This window comes from Brassica napus, chromosome A9 (assembly GCF_020379485.1).
Source record: "Brassica napus cultivar Da-Ae chromosome A9, Da-Ae, whole genome shotgun sequence".
Taxonomy (NCBI): domain Eukaryota; kingdom Viridiplantae; phylum Streptophyta; class Magnoliopsida; order Brassicales; family Brassicaceae; genus Brassica; species Brassica napus.
In genome coordinates this window covers 30,073,207-30,098,907 of record NC_063442.1, presented here as the reverse complement: position 1 = coordinate 30,098,907, position 25,701 = coordinate 30,073,207, and the positions used below count along the sequence as shown (strand labels likewise).

Here is a 25,701-nt window from a genome sequence, read left to right as displayed (position 1 = left end):
CTAATAACTGGTAAAGAAGGAAAGCCGAAGACAAAAATATTGAATGTTGTCTACAAACAAGTTTTTCAGAATATTTCGTCATCACGGTACGTAATTTTAATGTACTTTTTTCAAATACAAATTTTAAAATAAATAAACTGTTGCAATTATTTATTTTTTGTATTTGCTAGATGGGTTGTGATGATTTAGGAGACCGATGACGGTATGTCAATTTAATATTATTTCATGTTCAATAAAATTTAGAAATTTATAAATCTATCAAATAATGTTAAATCGTCAAATTGCTTACAAAATTTATTTAATTTTTTGCAAGTTTCTAATTGAATTTGCTTTCTTTATCGAGAAATGTACTTCATAATTTATATTATTTATGGATAATATTTTGATTTTTATTATATTTTCTTTTAATATGTCTACATAAATGTTTGTTTATTATTTATGGAAAAATAATATTATTCACCTAAAATAAAGAATTACGAAACATATACAATACAATTCTAATTAATGATAATATAAAATCTGTTACTTCTAAAACTATACACTATTTATTCCATTTTTTGAATGAAAGTATCTTTGTAAACACACAAAATATTTTGTGACGTTGCAATTATACATACACACAATATCTGCCTCTTCATACTGACGTTACTGTGTTCTCTCTCGTGAGGTACGGACCGAGAGAGAACACAGGGTGCGGGCCGGTCATGTTCTTATGCCCGCACAGGGTGCGGGCCGGTCACCTAGTATAAATTAAAAATAAGGGGTTAGGGTGTTGAATTTTTCAAAACAAACTAGTGTAGAGGGTTAAAATGAAGTGGATGTTTGATCAAAAAAAAATGTAGTGGATGTTGAATAAATGAAATGAAAAAACTAATATGGAATTTTAAAAAGAAAAAATCAGGGTGCTGATAACAAAATGGACGTTGAAACTGTTGTACATGGTCTTATAGCACCAATATACTACTCAACAGTTTGGTTATTTTACATACTGCAAAGTAGCTAAAACCCAAGGAAATCAATTCACTTGTGAAGGTGGATCTGGCTGAGGAGATCTCTTAAATACTGCTGTAAAAACCAACAAATGCAGTTGCGCCTTACAAATTCTAGCTCTACAGCCTCGTATCTAAGCACCTTTATGGTTCCGTTGTGAATCTCGGACCTTCAGAGCATGAGCATTGGTGAACCCCCCTTTGGGGTTCACCCAATTTTTTTAATATTTTTTTGTGGGGCCATAAATAGTTATGAACCTGTATTTGTTGTTTTCTGCATTAGTGAACCCGAAGAAGGAGTTCATAGGAATAAAATAATAATATAAATAAAAAAAAAGAAAATTTCAAATTATTGAGAATACATAAATAAAATATTAAAATATATTATAAATATTTTAAAACTTTTTATTCAATACATAAGAGTAGATTACATAAATTGAGAAATAGAAGAACATAAAAACATTATTAATCTTCATTACCAAACTTTTGCCATATATTTTCCATTAAATCCGCTTTCAAACGATCATGCTTCTCTTTATCTCGGACTTCTCTGCGAATGCCTAACATATCACCGCCATGAATACTTTCTCTCCGTTGCACCCTCGAACTTCTGCTTGACTCTCCTGACTCGAACTCAGATGTATCAATTTGAGCGTATCCGTGTCGTTCGTTCTCTACTATCATATTGTGCAATATGACACAAGTTCTCATAATCTTTCCTATCTTTTCCTTGTCCCATAGTAGAGCTGGGTTTTTAACAATTGCAAACCTCGATTGCAATACTCCAAAAGCCCGTTCGACATCTTTTCTGGTGGATTCTTGACGTTCAGCAAATAGCTCAGCTTTAGGACCTTGAGGAAGTGGGATGGATTGGATAAATGTTGCCCATTTTGGATAAATTCCGTCCGTAAGGTAGTAGGCCATACGATAAGTGTGGTTGTTGACCTTGAACTTCACTTTAGGTGCTCGACCTTGTAAGATGTCATCAAAAACTGGTGACCGATCAAGAACATTGATATCGTTGAGGGTACCTGGTAATCCGAAAAAAGCGTGCCATATCCAAAGATCCTGTGATGCCACGGCTTCTAAGACAATTGTCGGCTTTCCTGAACCACGTGTGTACTGACCTTTCCAAGCTGTTGGGCAGTTTTTCCACTCCCAATGCATACAATCGATGCTGCCTATCATCCCTGGAAACCCGCGTACCTCTCCGACATCGAGTAATCGTTGAAGATCCTCAGGTGTAGGGCTTCGTAGATACTCATCTCCAAACAAATCAATTATTGCATTAGTGAAATTTTCTAAACATAAACGTGATGTACTGTCACCAAGTCGGAGATATTCGTCATATGTATCTCCCGATTGACCATATGCCAGCATACGTATAGCTGCCGTACACTTTTGAAGTGCAGAAAGCCCGTTCCTTCCGCAAGCATTTCGTCTTTGCTGAAAGTATGGAACTTCATTAGTTAGACGTTCGACAATGCGAAGGAACAATGGCTTGTTCATTCGAAAACGCCTCCTAAACATTTCCGGTGGGTATGTAGGATTTTCCGTGAAATAATCGTTCCATAGTTGATTGTGTCCTTGTTCCCGATGTCTTTCGATATAAGCTCTTCTCGTCGGCTTGTTGGGATGAGCATGAATCACTGAGTCGAAGAAATTATCAACTACTTGGTCGACAATTTCTTCTAAAGCTTCATCAACTTCATCACTTGATGAGGAAGACATTGGTGTTTATTTTCCTAACATGACAAAAGTTTTCTTATTAATAATAAAAGTTGTCATAATTAATACATTACTCTAGCATTATTACTCTATAATCTATTTTATACATTACTCTATCATTATTACTCTATAATCTTTTATTTTCATAATCTTTTATTTTCATAATCTTTACTAAGTTGTATATTATACCTTGTTGTGGGAATCACTTGAATGTGTCGGCTTGCAGCGAGATGGGAATCACTTGAATGTGTCGGCTTCCTTCAGAACTGGTACTAAATGGGAATCAGTTGAATGATCTCGACTTTTTACCATTTACAACTAAACATTCTTATCTCAGTCAATACAAAGAGAAGTGCTATAAGAGAATCAACTTGATAGAGAGTAATAAGTGAGAGAAGTGCTATTTCATATAATGATACAATGCAAACATATATAGAGAGTTTGAAACGATAATACATAATCCGTGAATCAAGTTGTGACTGACACAAAACATACTAAGTCAATCCGTGAATGAAAAAAGTGTAGCAAGAAACAAAACACTACACTTTCCCGTGACCAAAGATGGACTACAGTCCAACTACCCGCAACATTAAAAAAAAAAACTAGGCTTCAAACTTTACCGACTGATCAACTCCAACACCTTCACTCCAACCCGTGACCTGCACTCTCTGACCTGCGAAAGAAAATAAAACCCAATCAATATTTCATTTTAAGCATCGATTCAAGTTAAGCTAAGCAACGTAAACATTCCATCCGATCACGCTAAGCAAATCAACATAAACAAAGCACCAATACAAGGCACTAACCAACTCAAAGCATTTCACCAATTAGTTTAAACTTAAGGGATTTTTCTTGATCAGAAAGAGTCTCCTCATTTTTGCCAATGAGACGATCAAGGATCTTTTGTTTAGAAATGTTATTTTTCAGAGCTAGCATGGTTTCTATTTGATCATAAGCTGCTTCATTCCCGTGTTTCTTGCGCTTGGCTGCTTTGCTCGCCTTTACACCAGGAGGCCTCACCTCTTCATCGTCACCCACCACCTCCGGACATGCTTCCTTCCTCTTCTCCTTTCCACCAACTTTCGACAACGCGTGTGACCTCCATTTCTGATCAAATCTCAGCTCCCTCCAGCAATGTTCAAGTGCGAACTTGACATTAAAGTCATTGAAGAAGATGTCATGTGCAGCTTTCATGACATCATTCTCATTTTGCCCGCTGGTCTGCTCCTTCAAAGCGGCTTCATGGCAACCAACGAACTTGCACACCTGCTCATTCACCCTTCCCCACCTCTGCTTACATTGACTCCATTCTCTAGGAACGGCGCCAATGAGCTGAGGGCTTGAGTTAAAATACTCCTCTATCCTCTTCCAAAACGCCCCTGCCTTCTGCTCATTAGCGACTATGGGATCCTTGCTCGTGTTCAACCAAGCGCTAATGAGCACAAGGTCTTCTTTGACAACCCACTTTCTTCTTTCTGCAGGTTTAACTAACCCGGGTGCGTTACCAACTGCCTCAGCAGAGTCCACGTCCTGTGGGGGACTGCTCTGCGAAGCTAAAAGGTTCACAAACCCGGGAGAGTTGTAGGAGAAAGGATCCATTTTCTTTTGGGTTTGGTTTGTTGTTTCAATGTTTGTGTGTTTTTAGTTGTGGATTTGCTATGTTTTATAAACTAGTTTTTGCTTTCATTTGAGATAATTAACTAAAACAGAAGAATTAATCAAACTCTACCTACCACAAGTACTTCACAAACCGCAGTGAATACACATCAACTCACTGGAAAATATTAACTACACCTAAGTACAATCTATTGAGAGTTCACAGCAACCAACAACCAACAAAAAATTAATTACAGATTTTTAAAAGTTGTAGTTAGAGTTCTAGTTGGAGTTGTAGTTATTGTAGTAGTTATCATTTAAGCTTTCATCACTTTTAGTTAACTTATTAAATTGCTAAACTGGTTATACCAATCAACAATTTGTAACAGCCATTTTCGAACTACATCTAAAGTGGGGTTCAGTCTTACCTTCGGTTTCATTCGAAGCAGACCTTCTCCAACGTAGCAACCTGAACGGTGAGGTCATCTACCTGCTCAGAGAGCATTTTAACCTGATCCTGGACATGTAAACATCAAACAAAAAGTGTTAGTCACGCAAAACATACCACACAAGTATTGAAAATGTGTTATCACTAACCTCCAGTCTGTCGATCAGTTTACAGAGATTCGACGACCCCAACATCACTTCTTCAGCCTCCACCACCCGCTTAGTCAACCTTTCGATCTCCTCCTGCACACCTATCACCCAAGGCTGACGATAGTGGAATCCATCAGCCTTGGTTACACCAAAAACAAATATCAGACACTCTACAATTTGCAAACCCATAAACGATAATCAAAGCGTTTAAGATCAAACTTACCTCGTAGTTCTTGCATGTGAAGAACCGCTTCCCCGGAAGAGAGTCGTACTCGTCCTTCCGGCGTACCTCATCGATGATTCTCCCACCACATGGACACCTTTTGGGAATCCCGTACTCTGAATCGCTGACGAACCCTAGCATGTTTATGTGATCCTGTTGCCTCTTTGAATGTCTTCTCTCCTCTGCCGGATCCATCTGTGACAGAAATCAAATTATTAGCACATAATTAGGGAAGAATATGAGTAACTGAACCCTCAATCGAACTCCCATAACGATTAAAAACCCTAAAAAATAAAATCCCCAAATCGATTTAAAATCACCCCATCGGAAATCCCTATCGCACATAAAATCTACGCTACCACACCGTCAATCTACACAATACTGACCTAAGAGTGTGGAGAAGAGAAAGCGGATTCGATTTGATGGAGAAATAACGACGGAGAAGCCACGGCGTCGATTATCGCCTCGGAGAGAAAAAACCCTAGCTTTTTTCACTGATGAGAGAAATGAACTGGTTCACGCGTATCCCCTCCTTTCTTCCTCTTCGACGCGGAAAGGAGAAGCCACTCACCGCCCGACGCGTGGCTTGAACCCGCCTCTTACGGGTTCAAGCGTAAGGCCCGGTTCAACGATTAAAACCCATTTTTCCTTTTTTTTAAATCAAACGGGCCTAAGAACTCGAGCCCACGACCCCCTCATGAGCTCCTGATGCGCATGGTCTCACATACCACAAAAAAGAGTTTGAAGAAAATAAAATAAAAAGAATAAAGAAACAAAAGGTATTTCTGTCTGAATCTGAATGTGGACAACTACTAAAAGTCATACATATGTCGGAGGACATCTGGTTCATTGCGGGTTTAACTAACAACATCTCTTCTCTGTCTCTCTCTCTGTCTCTCGATCTAAATTAGGCAAACGGAGAAATCGGAAAGGAAAGAAAATGCCGTCGCAGACTCTCCCCATCTCATCCTCCTCCTCCTCCACCGAGATGATGTTCAAGCCTTTCATCTACGACGATCCCCCAACCACCACCCTCCTCCTCGATGAGGACCACTCCGTCAAGCCTCTCCTCTCCCGCGCCTCCAGCTTCAACGGCGCCGTCACTCCTAACGGTGAATCAACTGGTTTGTATCAGAACAGACGGCGGCGATCCAACAGCGAAAACTGCCTCTCTGCGGCCTCTCCCGATGATGATACTAATGGAAACGGACATCAAACTATCGGTCAGGAGGTTAGCCACGCCGCTGCCGAGACTTTCTTGTTGACTCGTCTCTTCTTGAAACTCCTCAGCTATCTTGGGTATTTAAGATCCAATTAAAAAGATGCTCTCTTTCGTTGTTGGGGGTTTGCAAGATCGCTGATCAAAAAAAGTGTTCTTCAGGGTAGGTTATAGATGGATCACAAGGTTTCTTGCACTTGGTTGCTATGCTTTTCTGCTTATGCCCGGATTCATTCAAGGTTGGATCTTAGTTACGGTTCTGTCTCTCTCTTTGATCTAAAAGATGGTAAATGCTAAAAGGTTTGGAGTGTTTACTTTGCAGTCGGATATTACTATTTCTTCTCTCCTCACGTCCGCAGAAGTATTGTTTACGGTGATCAACCAAGAAACAGGTCATTGCTCGTTTACTGCTTATCCAGTTTCTATTTTTGATCCCTGACTAGTTGATGCTTTATGTTTTGTTTTTGATTTCTTCAGGCTTGACTTGTATCTACCTAAGAACTCCAACGGTGGTCCAAAACCAGTGGTGGCGTTTGTCACTGGTGGAGCCTGGATTATTGGGTGAGTTTGGTGCCCATTTTTTCATCCTATCTCCGTTGAGGAAGAACTGCATTTTGTCTTACAGAATGTCTTGTGTTTGATATAGTTATAAGGCGTGGGGTTCTCTTTTAGGACAGCAGTTATCAGAAAGAGATATTATTGTGGCATGCATCGATTACAGGTAATTGTTCTCTATGCCACAATGAATGTCGTCTCATATTTCATCAGTTTCCATTTACAGTCTATTGTTGGTTAATGTCTTTATTTACTATATTCCCATCTCATTGGCAATGTCAGGAATTTTCCTCAGGGATCTATAAGTGACATGGTCAAAGATGCTTCCTCTGGCATCTCATTTATTTGTAATCATATCGCTGAGTATGGTGGTGATCCAGACAGGTATTAATCCTGTCAACAATCGTTGAACATGGAAGTTCTCAGTTTTTTTAAAAAATTTCTGGCTCACTAATTTCTGATATTTTTTTTTTGTCGTGTAGAATTTATCTAATGGGTCAGTCTGCTGGTGCACATATCGCGGCTTGCGCCCTGGTAGACCAGGTGGTTAAAGAGTCAGGGGAAGGAGACAGTGTTTCTTGGAGTAGTTCACAGATAAATGCTTATTTTGGTCTGTCTGGAGGGTAAGCCCTTTCTTCTGATCACACTACCAACAATACATTTGAATTGAGATGTGTGTCAAGAAGTTGTTTAAACATGTTTCTTTACAAGTCTTTTTTTCTTTTTGTAAAAGTGATGGTAGACAGTTCATAAATCGCATAGCATAAAGGTCAAATGGTATCTTAAAGAAGCAAGTAGATTCCTAACTTCCATCCAACCAAAGCCAAATAAATTATTTATAGGCTTCACACTATCTGTTTGCCTGTAATTAAAAAAAAAAAGCTCTTTGATTGTGATCAACAGGTACAACCTTTTGAGCCTTGTAGACCACTTCCATAGCAGGGGATTGTACCGTTCCATCTTTCTGAGGTATAATAATAATTCCTAGTATAGATTAGCTTACGATGCTCACTAGTCACCTGACCAGTAGAGCAGTCCAAAATTTTACACTTAAAACATGTGACTTTTTGTGTTGTCCTCAGTATCATGGAAGGAGAGGAATCATTAAAACAGTTTTCTCCTGAACTAGTAGTGCAAGACCCAAATCTCAAACACATAGTTGCTCGTCTCCCACCTATTATTCTATTCCACGGTACTGCTGACTACTCCATCCCTTCAGATGCAAGGTAATGTTAAAACTTTCGTAACCTTGTATGTGTGCATGTCTGTCTCATGTATTTCAGGTGGCTGATATGATGATTTAACTTCTGATACGTTATTTTGCAGTAAATGTTTTGCGGAAACCCTCCAGAGGCTCGGAGGGAAAGCAGAAGTGATCCTTTACGAGGGGAAAACACACACGGATTTGTTTCTTCAGGTACAATGGACTGGTCTTTTTGAGATCTCTGACTGGCTACTAGTCGTACAGGAACCTGAATATTGATTTAGAAACTTGGTTTATCTATGCTAGGATCCAATGAGAGGTGGAAAAGACGAGATGTTTGAAGATATAGTATCAGTGGTTATGGGAGACAATCAAGAAGTGATTGGTAAAAGCGTAGACAGAAGGCGTCTTGTGCCTGAATTCATGTTGAAGTTGGCTCACTGGGTCAGTCCGTTCTAACTCTCACTCTCTTCTGCTCCCAAAAGACACTATTACCGTGTATAGTACTTAAACTAGGAGACATATTCATTATACTTGACGATACAGATGATTTTGAACTTTGATCATGATCATGTAATTGTATTACCGTTTGCAATACACGTTGATTTTTTTGGTCATTCTCTGGTTTGTGTTACTTGTAGAATAACAAAGAGCAGTGAAGAACCTAATCTTTATTTACCTTGTCTCATTAAACTGTCTTGGTCTCGTGATTAAAATGGTTCTTGATTATTATAATGCACTCGATTACTTAAGATTCAACACTTGGCAGAGTACATAAAAGCAGTAAAAGCAAAGAAGCAGATGGATGAAACAAGGAGAAGTAGTTCAAACCACAAGCAAATTCAGACCCGAGTGTTTTTTAACCAGTGTTCCTCATTCCAGCTGCAATGCCGTTGATGGTGATGAGCAATGCATCCCTGAGCTTGATGTTGTCAAGATCACGTCTTAGCCTCTTGAGAATCTCAACCTGCAGCATGTTCATTGGATTCAGATACGGAAGTCTACTCTCTATCAGCTTCTTCAGGCTCCTGTTGTTCTCCGAGAGCTTTTCATGTCCACTTATCACAAGCACATACTTCTCAGTAGTCAGCAATTCCTTCCTGAGCTCACTACCGAGTCCTCTTCTGCTCTCTGAGACAAGCTGTTCATCGTAGTGTTTGGCTATTGGGATATCTGCTTTCGCTAACACCATCTCGATAAGGTCTATGGTTGACTGAAAGAAGGGCCATTCCTTGTACATTGCTTGGAGATCATCAGCGTGACCCTTCTCACAGACTCCTTTCAGACCAGCTCCTACGCCTAGCCAAGCTGGAAGCACAAACCTTGTCTGTGTCCAAGCGAAAACCCATGGGATAGCTCGGAGATGTCCAATACCAGTTGAGCTCTTTCTTCGTGTTGGCCTGCTTCCTATGTTGAGGAAACCGAGCTCGGCCTGAGGTGTTGCCTCTTGGAAGTAAGAGAGGAATTCTGGGTTTTCATACACCGTGCTCCTGTAGTTTTGGCAGCTGATGTTGGAGATATCTTCCATTAAGCTCCTCCATTTTTCTTCTCGAGGTGGCTGAGGAGGTTCCAAAGTAGCAAGCAGTACTGCGGTTGTGTAAATCTCTAGCTGCCTAACAGCCGTCTGTGGTATCCCAAACTTGGCTTGCACCATCTCACCTTGCTCTGTGGAACGCAGAGTACCCTGCAATTTCAAAGCAAGACTGCCTTAGAACTGCTGAAAAGCGAAACCCCAGTCCATTTAGTATAACTAATTTGTGGCGGCTTATAGTTTAACTCACCATCACTGAACCTGGAGGCTGGGATTGTATGGCGAGATAAGTTGGGCCACCACCTCTCCCAATACTTCCTCCTCGTCCATGAAACAAGGTAACTTTGATGCCAAATTCATTGCAAGCAGCCACAACATCCTCCTGGGCTTTGTATAGTTCCCATGCTGCAGTAAAGCGACCAGCATCTTTTCCAGAATCAGAATATCCGACCATCACCTGCATACATGTTTATGTTTTCAAGGCTATTAAGGTACAACTGGCGCAGCCTCCAAAGATGGATTTGGTTGCAATTAAGTATACACACCTCTTGGTGTCCAGTGTGGTTCTTTTCGATGTGTTCTCTGTACCATTCAATTGATAGCAACTTCCTTATCACGGAGCCAGCGCCTCTTAAATCCTTCACCGTTTCAAAAAGAGGAACCACTCGCAGTCTATCATGTAACAAAAACAAATCAGCATACCAAGTAATTATGTCATCAAAATATGTAAGACACAGACACAACCATTCATGATAGCAGGCAGACATGCAAATTGATAAAGAATGAAGTGTTTCTTCAAGAAATTACACTCACGTTCCAGCAGGACATGGTCTTCCCAGCTCTCCAGTGACGGCAAGACGTGCATCTTTCTGTAGAAGTTCCACAGCGAGGACATCACTTGCCTACAAGTTGCAACAAATTAATGGCATCATTTTTGCTGCGGATCTAAAATAGTTACTTGTCCACATTAGCCTTAGAAAAGAGTTGACTTTAAAAGACTCAAATCTATCATACGTTTGAAGCCATGGAAATCACGTAAGCTCCAAGTGATTCACTTCCTAGCTCAGCAGCAACTCGAAAAGTGTCTAGTACTTCTTTCACTTCAGGACCGACCTGCAACAGTTCAATGATTTTGAGGACTGTGTTGCAAACATAACGTACAAGAGATGTGATGGGAGATCACTTTTGTATCATACTGGGTTTACTTGAAGTAAACGCATAAACATTCAAGTTATTAACATAAAAAAAAAGCCCACGGTGAGTGCTCGCTGACCTCAATATTTGGGGGGACAAGAGGACGTTTCCCTTTCAATTCTCTTGTCAAGAACTCGAGCTTCTTCTCTTCATCCCATTCACTATATGTGCCCATGTCCAAGTATATTGTAATTGCATCCAAAGCTTCAGAATGCTTTGCAGCTTCCTGAATAATTAAATCTTAGATCAGACAGAAACAACAGAAAAGGAGCCAAAACAACAAGCAAGAAAAACGTTACCTGTCGTAAATCAAGTTTCATCAAAACCATGCCGAAAGTAGCAACTCTACGGATCAAATCAGCAAGCCGGCCATCAGCTAGAACTCCGGAATCAGATGCATGCTGAGAAAATAGTAATTTTCAGTTAGAAAGGTAATGATATTTAATGGGAACTCAATTTGCATGGAGCAAGATCGTACCAGAGATTCATAGCAGAGAAGTAATGGTTCCAGAAGTTGGTCTGATGTTTCATAGTAGTCCCAAGGATCATATTCACAAGGAAGACCCTCAAGAAGAAGTTCCAGAAGTCTTCGTGTCTTCAAAAGCTGTAATCACAGATCAGTACAAGTGAGTGGTTTTAAGCGAGAATTTACAGTTTATCAATATGGTTATAAATTTCTGATATTGAGATATTTTCAAATAAGTGAAGCAGTAGCTAAAGATAAATGCCTTTGGAGATATAAACGTGAACTCTTTCACATCTTTGGCGATGCTAATTCAGCTTAATGAGAAAAAAAGGAGTAAGGATCTGCACCTTTTCCTTTACTTCCCCAAGAACAATCCGATAAGGAGCAATTCCAGCTCGTTTAGGTGGAGTTGGTTCTAGTAGCTTCTGAAAGCTGGTCCTCCCAATCTGAGAATCAGCAAGTAGTTTCTTCTGAAGGAGAAGCTGTGAACTCGAGGAGGAAGAACCTCGTGGAGTAATACTTTGCTGAGAACCATTAGAGTTGACGGAATGTCCATTTCCTGTCTTTATTTGCAAATTTGGGCCATATCCATCACTTGAAATGCCTTGAACATCCTATTTTAAGAAAGAAAATCAAGAAAACTATCAAGTACAGACAAACACAGCCAGACTATTTTTAATATGCATTTCTAAAACGAATGCTTCACCTGGCGACTGAGTGGAATATAATCTGTCACAGGAACTTCAAGCTTGGGATACTGTGATTCACCACATTCTGCAGGTAGGATATCAGAAACTTAGTAAGATGAGGCGTAAATGAAGAACAAAGTCTATATGCATGATTGAATGTTCGAAACTTTTATAAGAAGAGAGTATTCTACACATGAAATCCCGTACCAGCACATAAGGGAAGGTCAGCTCTAGGTGGAAGTTGAGTGGGTAGAGATAAGCCCTGCTGGTTTGGAAATTTTGGTTGGCTTCTACCAACATTCGTACCCCAACTTTCAAGGTCATCTTGGGCAGCAATTTCTGATCAGCAAATATATCATCTTGAATCTTTGTTCTCTCAAGAATCAAGAAAAATCTGAGTCATGAGCTGTCTCCCAGAAGCTTACCTTTTTCAAGAATTTCATCTGCCAATCTTGACAATCTATCACTGCATCGATTCATTGACAATTCAAATCTTAGGCTATCAATCTCTCTTATGTATAGATCGATAGCCATCCACCTAGACATAAGCGATACTTCTTTTGTGACCTGGAAATTTATGGGGAAAAAAGTCAATCCTGATATCTCTCTATAAAGCTAAATAGTAAGCCTATCTTAAATAACGCAGAACTCCCAGGCAAAGCTCACATTCTCACCCATACACAGATTATTCAGGGGAATAGTAACTGCTCGCTCACCTTTGCAGTGACATTTGGATTTCCATCTCTGTCGCCACCCATCCAGGAGCCAAACTTTATTGGGGTGCAAGTTAATGGGAGTGGCTTCCCCGTTAACTGAAGAACGCATAGAGAATAACATATTATCAATATCAAGACACTTATTCAATCACAATGTGCACATAAATGAGAAAAAGTAAGTCGGACCTTCTTCAAAGAACTGCTGACACGACGCAAGTAATGTGGTACAGCTTTCCAAAGGGATTGCTCAACAATGTTCAAACCTGACACATGGTAATAACATATACTTGTAGCAAAACCTTTGTTTAATTCTCAGACATTTACAAGTTTTTGATGAGAATACCAGCTCTAGCTTCATCAACAGGAGTAGGCTTCTGACGTCTAAGTTCATCAGTCTGCCACAGCGAAGTTATCTCCCTAACCTTTTAAACGAAATAAAATTATTAGATGTAACGCTTCAGCAGAGAAATTCTAAGTAATATTTTGTGGAAGAGAGTACCAGATCCTCAATGACCGTCTCTCGATCTTCAAGCCCAAGGTCTGGTCTATCGTTATATTCAAGAAGATGCTGTAAAATGTACAAAGACCATAAACCTAAAATTGCTTGCAAACATGTATATATTTATCAATTTTCAGCATTACTGATAACTCACAGCCATTCTGATATGTTTGTACTGCAAGGTTCTCCGGTTAATTTGAGTGGGGTGTGCAGTAAGAACAATTTCAACCCCCTGCATTGGATAAATAAGTTAGAAAACAAGTATCATACTGTGGACAAGCAAAATGACTTCACTTTGAACTCAATCTTTCAGTTACAAGATACCACCAGTTCATCAGAAATATAGAAAAGTGACAGTCAATGATGATAGAGTAACAGCGAGTAGAAGAAAGAAGCATAACCTGCTTGCAAACGGTATCATAAAGCTCATCTGGGGAAACACCACTTTGCAATAGGTTACTGAATACGTCGTTGCATGATCTTGAAAGCTGTGGAAGGTTACGGACTCTACGAACTCTGAAAACAAGAAACATTTTGCCTAAAAGATAAAAGCAATCTTTCAAACACACAAAGCTTCTCCAAGTATCCACACACTTCATCTTTTGATAACGACTTAAAAAACATTTTCGTTCTTTTTCACATGCGCATGTCAACTATAGCTAACCTGTGATGTGTCTCGGCAATTCCCATCAAGTTGAGAAAATGGCTGAAGGCACGAGCCAGCGTCAGTGCTTCCTCCAGTGACATGTTTGATATTTCGGAAGTCAGCTGCGTCTCCAGAAGCTCCGCCGTGTCTTCGATACCAGCCAGACGAAGATTTAACGCACTCTGAAACGTAAAGGCAAACCAAAAATAGTATCATCACTCGATAGCGCAAGAATAGTAATATTATATGCAGTGGACAGGATATTCAAAAAGAATATTCCAGATCTAAAACGAATCTATCCAGAAAAGCTATAAAACAAACAGTAATCTTCAAACGTTCTTGATCCGAGAGGATTCTCAACAGTGTAAAACAAACACAATCACGAAATATCGAAGACCTCAAGCGATTCGAGTAAGACTTCACCTACCTAGCGTCCTACGTTTCCATTTCCTCTCAAAACAAACCGATCGCAGTCTATAGAAATCGTTTTACGGAACGATCGGAGTAGAACGTTAACGCTTCTCGACGAAAAATCACAGAAGAGCTTTGAGAACAGAGAGAGAGAAGCAAAAACCTGAGCGAGAACACGAGTCCGTTCGATTTTCTCCATGAAATCGGAGCCGACTTCTCTCTGCAAGACGTCGTTGAAGAGACTACCGAGCAGCTTGCAGTCATCTTCGAAGCTTTGGAACGAAATCTCCTCCGCGATATCGTCCGTCGTATCCGTCATCGAAAGACTGCTTTGACCGTCGAGTAGACCTTGGAAAAGGAAAAACAGTGTGGAGAGTGTGAAGGGGGAGAGAGAGAGACTGTTTGTTGCTGTGAAGAATGCCGTACAATAGAGTGATATATATGGTCTGTTGGAAGTGGGTCCTACGCTCTCAGATGACGACACGTTGCGGTTTTTAGCAACTGTAAATTGGCGGTGGCAATGGGTTGGATTCCCTAAACTACGGGGGATTTTAATTTGATTCTCCATGTCCCAATTTGTCAACACTAGTTTAATAGTGTAAGTTATGAGAATTTTATTAGAACAGATCATTTTATTTATCTTACAAGAATTCACGTGTAATAATTTTATTTTCACTATTATAAACTATTTTGAAAAATGACTGTGCTCAAAATTTAGATTAAAAAAGTTCTTTGTTAATCTAATAAATTATTTTCTAAAATTTAAGATTTGACCGTTTGAATCTTATGGTGCAATGCCAAAAACATTATAATTTGTTCCTCCCTCTTCCAAATTTGCGGCCTTTTCAATTTTACCTCCAAAATAATCAAAACTCCCCTTTATATTACAAACGAGCTAACAAACAAATAAAGTTCAAATATTTGAGATGGGTTTTTTTGGCTGGTAGGGTTTGGATTCTCCAGTATGAGAATTCGATCCGCTTTCCAAATTAATATTTTAGACGGATTGGTCAGGACAATTATCAAAAAGAATTACATAAAATATGTTGTGCTAAGCTTTATAGCTCAATTATTTGAAGGTAGTAATCATAGAGGATCATGCTCTAGGTCCGTCTAGTAATGATATTAGTATGGATAAACTACAGACTAATTATTAATCCCACTAAAATGGTGAGGTCATAAAATTGATGAATATATATATATATTAGTTTTCAAACATAGAGGCTGGTAACTGCGGTTTGAGCGGTGTAGGACAAGCGGTTTAACTGCAGTGCGGTTTTAACAATTATAAAAACGTATAGATATATCGTTGATATATGGTGTTTTATACATCTTGTATATATGCTTTTCAATTGGTTTTCAAGTCTTTATCGAGTCTTCCTAGTCCTTTTCGAATCATTACAGGTCTGGAGTTGCATTGGATGACAGATGGACCAGCTGGAGGAAAAGAGTACAATTTGGAATTTTTCACGCAGAACAGTCTGACGACTGCTCCGACCAAGCGGAACAACCAAGCGGAGCAACCCGAGTGACTGTTCCCGCGGCAGAGATTTTTAAGGAAACTACAATCATTACGGGATTTGTCCTAATTATCCATATTTTCTCTCCCAGCCGCCTGTGGCTTTGATATATCATATTTTCTGTTTCTCTTTATCATTCTACGATATTCTAGACAGAAGAAAACCATTGGAGACTTTTGTGCTTTTGGATTGTAAAGGGAGAAGGCTCCATCTCTCTCACCATAGAGAAGATTATCCTGAACCCTCTTTCTATCTCTTTTATTTACATGAAGTCTTATTCATAATTGATTTCTGTGTTCTCTCTTGTTATGACTGAGTAGTCGATCTAGCTAGCCTAGGGTGTTAGGGTGTTAGACGTGAGCTAAACATAGATAAGTATCCATTGATTGTCTTCATTCATAACTGCTCTATTGCTTGCATTAAACTGGTCAGTTATTGTTAGATCCTAGGTTTAACCTATTCATTAACCGTGTAATAGGTTTCTAGATCTGTTATGAATGAGCATAGCATCCCTAATCAGCGAAAGTAGATATTAGGGTGTTTTGTGAACCGATTGGACTTGATCTTAATGTTCATCATCACGCCTTGATCCAAGCGAGAGCTTAGGTATTGAGGCTGATCGTTGAAAGGTGAAACACCACGACAGTGGGTTGATCTAGTATTGTGTTCCTAGTTCTAGACTAGTCCATTAATCAAACTTGAATAATTGTTTAGCTCATGATTGTAAGCGCCCGTCAAACCATATGGAACCATCCGCAGTCTTCATGTTCAAGTAGGGAAATGCATTGTTCCTGCTGAATTTCAAGTTGTTGAGATGAACAAGGATCATGAGATGCCTTTGATATTTGGAAGGACATTCATGGCTACTGTTGGAGCAACCATCGATATGCCCAACAAGAGAGTCTGCTTCTCCAACATCAACAAGAAAGTTTTCTACAAGGCTGTACCCACCAGATCTTCCTCATCACACGCCTCTCGCATCTCAGTGTTTGATGTAGAAAAACTGAAGGTTGTTCCAGAGAAGGAGCATGGTGATAAGGGTGAGAGCAGGCTGTTATCTGATGAAGATCCATGCACTGATCCTACTAAAATCAGAGGGAATTCAAGGGTGAAACAGAAAGTCCAGAAGAAAAGGGTCAAGGGAGATCCTACAATGACTTTGATACCTCTCAAGTGTGATGAGAACTCCATTGAGTATGAGGTAAAGTGCAAGGATACCTCTAAACCGTTCTCTAAAGTCAGAGCTATTCTCACACATGAGCTGAAGGAGAAAGGGGAAGCTGCTGTGAAAGGGTTGTTGAGCAGGGTTTTGAAGCTGAACATGTCTGATTGTGGAGCTTGTTTTGGAACAGACCCTCCTGCTCAACCCGACTGATCCCAGTCACCAAGTCAAGCTAGAGACTTAAACCAAGCGCTTGGTGGGATGCAACCCACTGGTAAGTGTAAATATAACTTGGTTTTGTTTTTGTTTACTTATTTTTCGTTTTAGTTTATTGAGTTTCAGGTCAAAAAGCAGAAAAATTCGAGATACTTCAAAAATTCTGAGTTGCAGAAACGGAACAACCTACCCCCTGAAAAGAGCGGTTGTTCCAGGCGATCATCTGACGATAGAACACCCAGAATTTTCATGGAGCGCCTGCTTCACTCAGGTAAGTATCTCGACCCAAAAAAAATATATTTATTCTTGTTTTCTCCTTCTCTCTGATTTATTTTCACACTAGGGACGTTGTGAAGTAAGTCTGGGGGAGGGTTTTCGTCGTTTACTAACTCGTTTCTTTCTTTTGTTTTTCTTTTGGGTCAATTTGAGTCAGTTTTTATTGAGTCAGTCAAAACTTTGTGGGAATTAGGACCTTATTCTGTGTTGATCACTGACCACCTTATGCTTTAGTTATCTTATTCAGTGACCTTAACAGTGGCGAAAGACACACATGTGGACCTGGAACACCCTGACATATCTCACTTGATTCTCCAGAAGTTCTCAGCCGATCAGGTTACACTGGGTAGACTTAACTCCACCTTACTTGAACCTAATCTTGACTGAAATTCTTCTTGTTATGGGCATTAGATTAGGGAAACGATAACACACTCAGGACTTCTTATCCTTTTTATCCATCTTGCTGATCTTGAGTGGCTAGCTCATCTTTAGCTAGTTCCCACCCTACACCTTAGCCTTTATTCCACCTTCATGCATTTGTTTTTCAGTGTCATATGTGCAGATATGTGAAAAAAGGTCGGAGAGGAAAGGATCAACGCAGCCTCCTACTCGTTACTACTGCAGAAATTCTGTCAGAAAGGAGAACAAGCGGATTAAGGGAGCAACCGCTCCATAACCAATGAACTGCGCAAGAGCAGGGGTGGAGAACCAGAATGGTTGCGAAATCAGAACCACCAGTGGCACTCAGAACCATCATGTATGACCTCCTTCTTCGTCATATCACCATATAAGTCTTCAAAAAAAAAAAAAAAAAAAAAAAAAAAAAAGCAAAATAAAGTGATGGAGAAGGGGATGAAATCAAAGAAACATGAGCTACTGGGAAGATCGAACAAAGGAGTGGGTATCAAAAGGAAAGTGGAACGCAGAACAATCAGTTGCATGTTCCGTCATCAGAACAGTCGCACCAGATAGAGCAAAAACGAGTAGAGGCTGTGGACATCAATGGATCTATCCTCTCTTGCCATTTTGTGTGATATCTTGCATCCTCTTCAATGAAATGGTAGCCCCTAAACACTCTTAACTCCACCATTAAATAGCATGTTCCACACCTAGACCGTCTACCCTGAATGATACCTGTGATGAGAAGCTCACGCTACTCTTAAATGAATGTAGGGAGTTCTGTCTCGATAGTGTTGCTTTTTCAGGTTTGAGATGAAGAGTATGGAGCCGATTTTTGAACAGCAGTCAGTGGGGTTCCGGTAAGGGTGTGTTGTCCTAGTTTTACTGCTTGTATGGTTCAGAGATTCGTGGTTAAAGTATGGTTGCTGAGAATAGGAGAGTTTTCACACTTTCAAACCTTTCACCCTGTTCTTGATACTTGACATTGTTTGAGGACAAACAAAGATTTAAGTCAGGGAGAATTGATATATGGTGTTTTATACATCTTGTATATATGCTTTTCAATTGGTTTTCAAGTTTTTATCGAGTCTTCCTAGTCTTTTTCGAGTCATTACAGGTTTGGAGTTGCATTGGTTGGCAGATGGACAAGCTGGAGGAAAAGAGTACAATTTGGAGTTTTTTCACGCAGAACAGTCTGCCGACTGCTCCGACCAAGCGGAACAACCAAGCGGAGCAACCCGAGTGACTGTTCCCGCGGCATAGATTTTTAAGGAAACTACAATCATTACGGGATTTGCCCTAATTATCCATATTTTCTCTCCCAGCCGCCTGTGGCTTTGATATATCATATTTTCTGTTTCTCTTTATCATTCTACGATATTCTAGACAGAAGAAAACCATTGGAGACTTTTGTGCTTTTGGATTGTAAAGGGAGAAGGCTCCATCTCTCTCACCATAGAGAAGATTATCCTGAACCCTCTTTCTATCTCTTTTATTTACATGAAGTCTTATTCAGAATTGATTTCTGTGTTCTCTCTTGTTATGACTGAGTAGTCGATCTAGCTAGCCTAGGGTGTTAGGGTGTTAAACGTGAGCTAAACATAGATAAGTATCCATTGATTGTCTTCATTCATAACTGCTCTTATTGCTTGCATTAAACTGGCCAGTTATTGTTAGATCCTAAATTTAACCTATTCATGTTATGTCGAACTTACTATGGTGACCATTGACTTACTTTGACTTTGAGTACCAGCAGCCAAAATCAAATGGGTCAGTACAAAAGGACCATAGAAATAGTTTCAAGTTCCAACTAACACCTCTAATCAACCAAATTAATGAAACAGGTGAAAATAGATATATCCTCATTATTTGAGAAATGATTTAATGTGTCATCATTGTATTGATTTTGAAAAAAAATAATGACATACATACTAATAACATTGCTTGAAACTAATTATGACGGACAATTACATTTTATGTTGATTTATATTTTGGATTAATTATTAGAATATGGTAATAACTGCGCATGATATCAATAACATGGTTATTAGTTTTATGTTGATTTATATTTTTGGATAAATTTTTCGAATATGGTAATATCAACAACATAGCTGTTAGTTAAATTTTAGTTACTTTATCAACAACATAGTTTCACACTTTCATCCCCTCAAAAGAGCTAAGTAATATAATTGTTTTAAAAATGAATCTTTAACACTAAAACTAGATTTTAGTCTGAATTTCAAAATTGATTTGCAATACGGTTTGAGTTGGATATGATCGGTTCAACCAAATAAAAACACATCCTGAACCAATACAGAATAACTCCGTCTCCGTGTGTAAACAACACAACACCAAAACGGCAACGTTTTCAAGAGGTAAAAATAAGATTTCGGTACATGTGGAAGACAAAAATATTATAGCTCTTCGACAAACAAACTCATAGCCAAGCCAAGCCAAGCCAGAGCCAAAGAGATTTGCGATTGAAAGAACGATTTGATCAATCTCCATAGAAGAAGAAGAAGAAGATGGTACGTACTCTTTTATTTTCTCAATCGATCCTTCAAATAACTGCTCTGTATTTTCATCGATTGATTTCTCTCCTGTGGTAAATTGGGGATATCGTGCTTGTTGATTGCAATTGATCTCCAAAGCCCAAAGATTTGATTTTATTGTAATTAATTTGGATTGGTTTCGGAGATTAGGGTTTAGGGTTCGTTCCTGGTGCATAATTCAGAATGATTATACCTTTACTTGATTGTATTATCAATAGATTAGCATGTGGTTCATATATAAATTTGAGGTTTTTTTTATTGATGCCATCCTTCTCTGTTATCCACAAAGTTGAAAAGTTTACAGCTTTGAGCTTGTTATGGTAATTTTATAGACGTTTCAGCTAACCGAATGAATTGGTTGCTTACTCAGGGGTTTAATTCTATGTGTCAGTCCTCTATGATTCGCTAATTGGATATTCAATATTTTTTTTGTTTTTGTTTGCAGTCGACTCTTTCAGCTGCCAGGGCAGATAACTTTTACTATCCACCAGAATGGACACCGGAGCAAGGTTCCTTGAACAAGTTTCAAGGACAGCATCCCCTCAGAGAGAGGGCCAGGAAACTAGGCGAGGGGATTTTGATCATAAGGTACTCTATTCAAATCAAATACTATGTTATTAGTTCATTCCAGTGACTGCCTACTTACCAATGGAGATCATAAGCTTGAGTTGTTGTGCAAATGTGCCTATCTCTGCTGCTGTACATTCTCTTGATCAATGAGAAGCTTCTTTTTTTTTTAAATTGAATTGGCAGGAGGGTACTCTTACTTTGGATGAGATTTTCACACGTGGTCTTGTTTTTTTTCAGGTTCGAGATGCCCTATAATATATGGTGTGGTGGCTGCAATTCTATGATTGCCAAGGGTGTTCGATTCAATGCAGAGAAGAAGCAAGTTGGGAACTATTATTCTACAAAGGTATGAATTAATTGAGAGTCTTTCATTTTTCTGCCATCACTTAAATAACCTATGATTGCACAGATACGTGTGCACTGCATTGTAATGGAACTATACCTGAGTTTATATATTGTATTATTGGTCAGATATGGAGCTTTGCGATGAAAGCACCATGCTGCAAACAAGAGATAGTTATTCAGACAGATCCTCAGAACTGCGAGTATGTGATTACTAGTGGTGCCCAGAAGAAGGTTGAGGAATATGACGTAGAAGACGCTGAAACCATGGAGCTCACTGCTGAGGAAGGTTGGTTTCTACCTTCGTCAACAAGTTTGCATTTAGAATATCTATATGTGTTTTGGCTTTTCATCCTTCTTATTTGTTCTGCTGGCTCATTCTCGGTATGGCTTTATAATCTTGGTGCAGAGAAGGGAAAGCTTGCAGACCCGTTTTATCGTTTAGAGCACCAGGAAGTTGATTTGCAGAAGAAGAAAGCAGCTGAACCGCTTTTGGTCCGTCTCCAGCGAGTCTCAGACGCAAGACATGCAGATGACTACTCCCTAAACAAAGCTCTACGCGCACAAATTAGGGTAAGTTACAAAGTTTGCAATCTCGTATTTTAATGATTCCTCTTTTCTAACTTTTACTCGTTATCCAGGGACACAGGAAGCGTGTAGCTGAAGAAGAGGCTGCTTCAAGGAAGCTAGGGTTGGGGATAAGACTTCTTCCAAAGAGCGAAGAAGATGTTGCAGCTGCATCAAACGTGAAGTTCAAGACCAAGTTTGATAAGAACCGAAAGGATAAACGAGCTCTGATCCATGCATCTTCCATCTTTCCCGAGTCATCTTACTCGATGTCAGCATCAAGCAAGAAAAGACTGGAGCTAGAAGCAAAGAGAAGGAAAATATGTGCAGCGTCAGCGTCCAGTCTACTGAGCGGAGGATTCAAAGCTTCATCGTTGTCTAAAAACCCATCATCAGCAAACAAGTACAAGAGTTCAACAGTTTCTGTAAGGAAGATGTAATTTATCCACTGTGCTTGAATCCTTGAGAAGTTGCGTGAGAAAAAGAATAAAGTCGACTCATTACATTAGTGACAAATCTTTTTACGGGTGGGAAATTGAATTTGATCCTGGCTTTGGTCTTGGTTCTTTTCTACGTTCAAGCATCGAACGTCTCAAATGATAACTCTGAGTGGATAAGTATATTGTTGGTATCTTAACGCAAATCTTAAAATTTTCAGTTCCTTGGTTTTTAAAATAGTGAAATCTCACGATGCAAGGTTCTTGTACCGGTGAAATGCATCAACTCCACTATATCAAAAATACTAGTTTTGTTTTTAAAAATGCGAAAAGCAAATGGAAAGCTGAATGCTTTGGATCTTTGGGGTTTGGATGGATTGTAACCAATAAATTCAATAATCCTCTAATGGGAGGTCCACCACCTTGTGTCGGAAAAAGGATCGTCACTGGTCTTAAATCTTAACGAATGTTAAATAACTAAACCCATAACCATCACCATTGGTCACCCACCTGCCCCATATAATAGGAAAGTTATTAGAAGACCCACGGAAGAAATCACAACCGTCGATCTTAGACGACCAGGCTTGTTACAGTGGAAGTCAACTCAAAGTCGTCGTCTCACCCAGTAATTTCCAAAAAGACATTAAAACTGGCGCGTCTCTATATATCTCCACCACTTTACTTGCCAGTTATTTACGGGATTTTATTTTCTTAAAAATCTAAATTGTTTCCCTCTTCGTCTTCGCAAACAAAAAAAAAAAGAAAAGAAAAGAAAAGAGTATTAAAGCGGAGTCGAGTTTATCGATAATCGAGGAAACTTCAATGTGGACACAAATATCAAACTCAAAACTTCCCTAGAGATTTGTCTTAGGGTTCTTCTTCTCCTCTTCATTCTCATCATCATCGAGCTCTATCATGGCTGGGTAAGAAGCACTATCCTTCTTCTATATCGCTCTCGAACTCGTCTAGGTTATATCGAGTTTTGATTTTGCTTTAACTACGATTACTGTCAATTTCAATCGAAAAAAAAAAGTTTCAAACTTCTGAGTCAATGGAGCTCTCTGATTTTAATTTTCTGCTGATGTATAAGTTTAGCGCTAAAGAGTTTTTTTTTCCTAGTGTTGATGGTACTGTTTGGATAAGTTTGTTTTTTTTCTAGCTCTTTCATTACAGCCTATGTGTTTTGTTTGGTAACATCTTTTTTTTTCTCATTGTTGTGGCTATGAACTTACTGTCTTCATCAATTAATGCTTTTCTTGCAGACGATCGTGGCTGGTTGATAGTAACCGAATCGCAACTAAAATAAAGAGTGCATCGAGTCATTCTGACTCGCACCAAGTGGTGTGGAACAGCAATCCTACTAGACACTGTCCCAACTGTAGTCACGTCATTGACAACAACGATGTACGGTTTGCTCTCTTTCTTTAGTTTCTTTTTCATATCTACGATTCTCACACAAAAGTTTTGTTACATATTCCAGGAAGTTGATGACTGGCCAGGCTTGCCACGAGGTGTGAAATTCGATCCTTCTGATCCAGAGATCATCTGGCATTTGCTTGCAAAATCTGGTTTGTTGGGTTTAAGCTCCCACCCTTTCATTGATGAGTTCATCCCAACTGTTAATCAAGATGATGGTATCTGTTACACTCATCCTAAGAACTTGCCAGGTTACCCATTTCAGCTTCTTTTTAATGTTTTCAGTATCCAAATGATGTTTTATTCTTAAATCAAATTTGAAATATGTTTAGGTGTTAAGCACGATGGGACTGTGGCCCACTTCTTCCATAGAGCAATCAAAGCTTACAGCACAGGAACTAGAAAGCGTAGGAAGATTCACGACGACGATTTCGGGGACGTGCGCTGGCACAAGACAGGAAGAACTAAGCCGGTTGTGTTGGATGGTGTTCAAAGAGGTTGCAAGAAGATAATGGTTCTCTACGGTGGGAAAGCCGTGAAAACCAACTGGGTGATGCATCAATACCATTTGGGGACGGACGAAGATGAGAAAGAAGGTGACTACGTTGTTTCCAAGATATTCTACCAGCAGCCAGCAGTGCTCAAGCAAGGTGGTGGTGATAAAGCTGGAGATGATGTCTCTGATGATATCTTTGCTGCAACCACTCCCAAAGCGGATCCTGTTACTCCGAAACTGTTTACACCAGAGCCTCCACAAGCTGTGGGAGTTTGCTCTGATCCTCACTTTGCAGATGACTATGTTATTCCTCATGGCTATGTAGCTGCTCCTGAGGTTTCTCTTGCTGAGGTAAAGGTTTCTTGTTGTTCTGCTTTCTTTTGATACACTTACTAACTGACACTTATTGATTTGTTTCCCAAAGATATCTGAGGCAGTGTATATGGAAGATGAGGTTCAGGGAGTTCAACGTAACCATGAAAGAACAAGCTCCGAGGATGAGCCTGCACCTGAGACCGGGATTGAAAACCGAGAAAATGAAATAATGGTATATGATGGAGAAGAGAAAGAGAATGGTAAGGAAGATGGAAACGAAGGTGAAAACCAAGCTGAGGAAGATCCGAATTGGTTGGACAGTGGTGGATCTCAGTTTATATTGGACTCGCAGCAGCTTGTGGAAGCCTTGTCTCTTTGCGACGATCTCTTGCAGGACAGAGATGAGAACACAAACAATGGAGGAGGCTCAAGGAACAAGCAGCCGTGTTTTGGTGATTACGCACATTTGGGAGGAACAGAAGACTTCAAAAGGGATCTGGAGGATTGTCAGAAACTCGTTCTTGATCCCTCCAACATTGATCTTGATACTCCACCCGAGTTTCGTCTTAGCCAGCTGGTAAACTTTAATCCTTTTATTCTCTTGAAACTTTTTTTGATGCGATCAGGCACAAAAAGGCTAAATGGGTTTATGTTATGGGTGTTCAGGAATTTGGATCACAGGAGAGCTTTCTCGCTTGGGGCACTGGAAAGACTGACTAACCACAACTCCCACGAGTTCCAAGACTATTGGAACTCGCTCTGTTATTTTTTGGTAGGCAAAACGGTGCCACGCTGATGTATGATATATGTTGCTCAAGTGCTTTGATTTCAAACTGTTTTTGGTTTTTCTCTTTTCGGATTTAGAATAACTTCTTTGGAACGTGTCTCCAATCTAACTTGGAATGTCCTTATGTAAATATATTTGCTTCTGAGAACTTAATGAGTCCAAAGCCTCCATGTTTGGACTCTAATCTCTCCGGAGTTGAGTCCAGAATTTCACTAGGAAGCTCTTTCTTACTGAACTTGGTATCGCTATCAAACTGTCACCAAAACCCCACACAGTTTGTGTTATCGTTTACTTGTTACGACGGTGATGAATACACATCCTCGATGGAGATCCACCAGCTTTCTTCAACTTGGTTAATCTCATCCATTGCATCGGTGAATGTT

General features: G+C 39.5%; 6 protein-coding genes across 9 annotated transcripts; 3 read left to right on the top strand and 3 right to left on the bottom strand.

Annotated features, from left to right (window-relative positions):
- Window positions 1-439: 439 nt before the first annotated feature.
- LOC106351531 (putative nuclease HARBI1) lies at window positions 440-5,869 on the bottom strand. Of its 4 annotated transcripts, none has more exons than XM_048740621.1 (4): window positions 5,134-5,865; window positions 4,911-5,048; window positions 4,742-4,830; window positions 440-3,390 (listed from the first exon to the last, which is right to left on the bottom strand). In XM_048740621.1, exons 1-3 carry the CDS (start codon window positions 5,326-5,328, stop codon window positions 4,750-4,752), a joined length of 414 nt encoding a protein of 137 aa, XP_048596578.1. In that variant the 5' UTR covers window positions 5,329-5,865; the 3' UTR covers window positions 440-3,390; window positions 4,742-4,749. The 4 variants fall into 4 exon arrangements, with proteins under 4 accessions (XP_048596578.1, XP_048596577.1, XP_048596576.1 ...); XM_013791322.3 differs by lacking the exon at window positions 440-3,390 and having other exon boundaries at window positions 4,725-4,830; window positions 5,134-5,328; window positions 5,520-5,869; XM_048740620.1 differs by having other exon boundaries at window positions 4,911-5,808.
- On the bottom strand, window positions 3,528-4,316 carry LOC125578164 (glutathione S-transferase T3-like). The gene has a single exon (XM_048740497.1). The coding sequence runs from the start codon at window positions 4,314-4,316 to the stop codon at window positions 3,528-3,530; it is 789 nt and encodes a 262-aa protein (XP_048596454.1).
- Window positions 5,870-5,927: 58 nt separating the features above from the next.
- Window positions 5,928-8,804, top strand: LOC106347140 (probable isoprenylcysteine alpha-carbonyl methylesterase ICMEL1). The gene is made up of 11 exons (XM_013786637.3): window positions 5,928-6,432; window positions 6,515-6,591; window positions 6,675-6,744; window positions 6,830-6,913; window positions 6,999-7,073; window positions 7,190-7,291; window positions 7,390-7,530; window positions 7,811-7,876; window positions 7,990-8,133; window positions 8,234-8,324; window positions 8,418-8,804. Exons 1-11 carry the CDS (start codon window positions 6,074-6,076, stop codon window positions 8,568-8,570), a joined length of 1,362 nt encoding a protein of 453 aa, XP_013642091.1. The 5' UTR covers window positions 5,928-6,073; the 3' UTR covers window positions 8,571-8,804.
- Window positions 8,805-8,818: 14 nt separating this feature from the next.
- LOC106347139 (phosphoenolpyruvate carboxylase 4-like) lies at window positions 8,819-14,684 on the bottom strand. The gene is made up of 20 exons (XM_013786636.3): window positions 14,427-14,684; window positions 13,871-14,034; window positions 13,608-13,722; window positions 13,361-13,438; window positions 13,207-13,275; window positions 13,051-13,129; window positions 12,894-12,970; window positions 12,708-12,803; window positions 12,417-12,558; window positions 12,199-12,330; window positions 12,009-12,076; window positions 11,650-11,916; window positions 11,315-11,440; window positions 11,136-11,237; window positions 10,916-11,062; window positions 10,657-10,755; window positions 10,456-10,544; window positions 10,188-10,314; window positions 9,893-10,099; window positions 8,819-9,795 (listed from the first exon to the last, which is right to left on the bottom strand). Exons 1-20 carry the CDS (start codon window positions 14,580-14,582, stop codon window positions 8,971-8,973), a joined length of 3,165 nt encoding a protein of 1,054 aa, XP_013642090.1. The 5' UTR covers window positions 14,583-14,684; the 3' UTR covers window positions 8,819-8,970.
- Window positions 14,685-20,214: 5,530 nt separating this feature from the next.
- On the top strand, window positions 20,215-22,375 carry LOC106347141 (probable splicing factor YJU2B). The gene is made up of 6 exons (XM_013786638.3): window positions 20,215-20,364; window positions 20,834-20,976; window positions 21,196-21,304; window positions 21,430-21,589; window positions 21,710-21,873; window positions 21,942-22,375. The coding sequence occupies exons 1-6, from the start codon at window positions 20,362-20,364 to the stop codon at window positions 22,305-22,307; spliced, it is 945 nt and encodes a 314-aa protein (XP_013642092.1). The 5' UTR covers window positions 20,215-20,361; the 3' UTR covers window positions 22,308-22,375.
- A 616-nt stretch (window positions 22,376-22,991) lies between these two features.
- On the top strand, window positions 22,992-25,553 carry LOC106347142 (SUPPRESSOR OF GAMMA RESPONSE 1). Its single transcript, XM_013786639.3, has 6 exons — window positions 22,992-23,227; window positions 23,567-23,708; window positions 23,785-23,971; window positions 24,053-24,567; window positions 24,641-25,108; window positions 25,198-25,553. Exons 1-6 carry the CDS (start codon window positions 23,220-23,222, stop codon window positions 25,249-25,251), a joined length of 1,374 nt encoding a protein of 457 aa, XP_013642093.1. The 5' UTR covers window positions 22,992-23,219; the 3' UTR covers window positions 25,252-25,553.
- The last annotated feature ends 148 nt before the right edge of the window (window positions 25,554-25,701 follow it).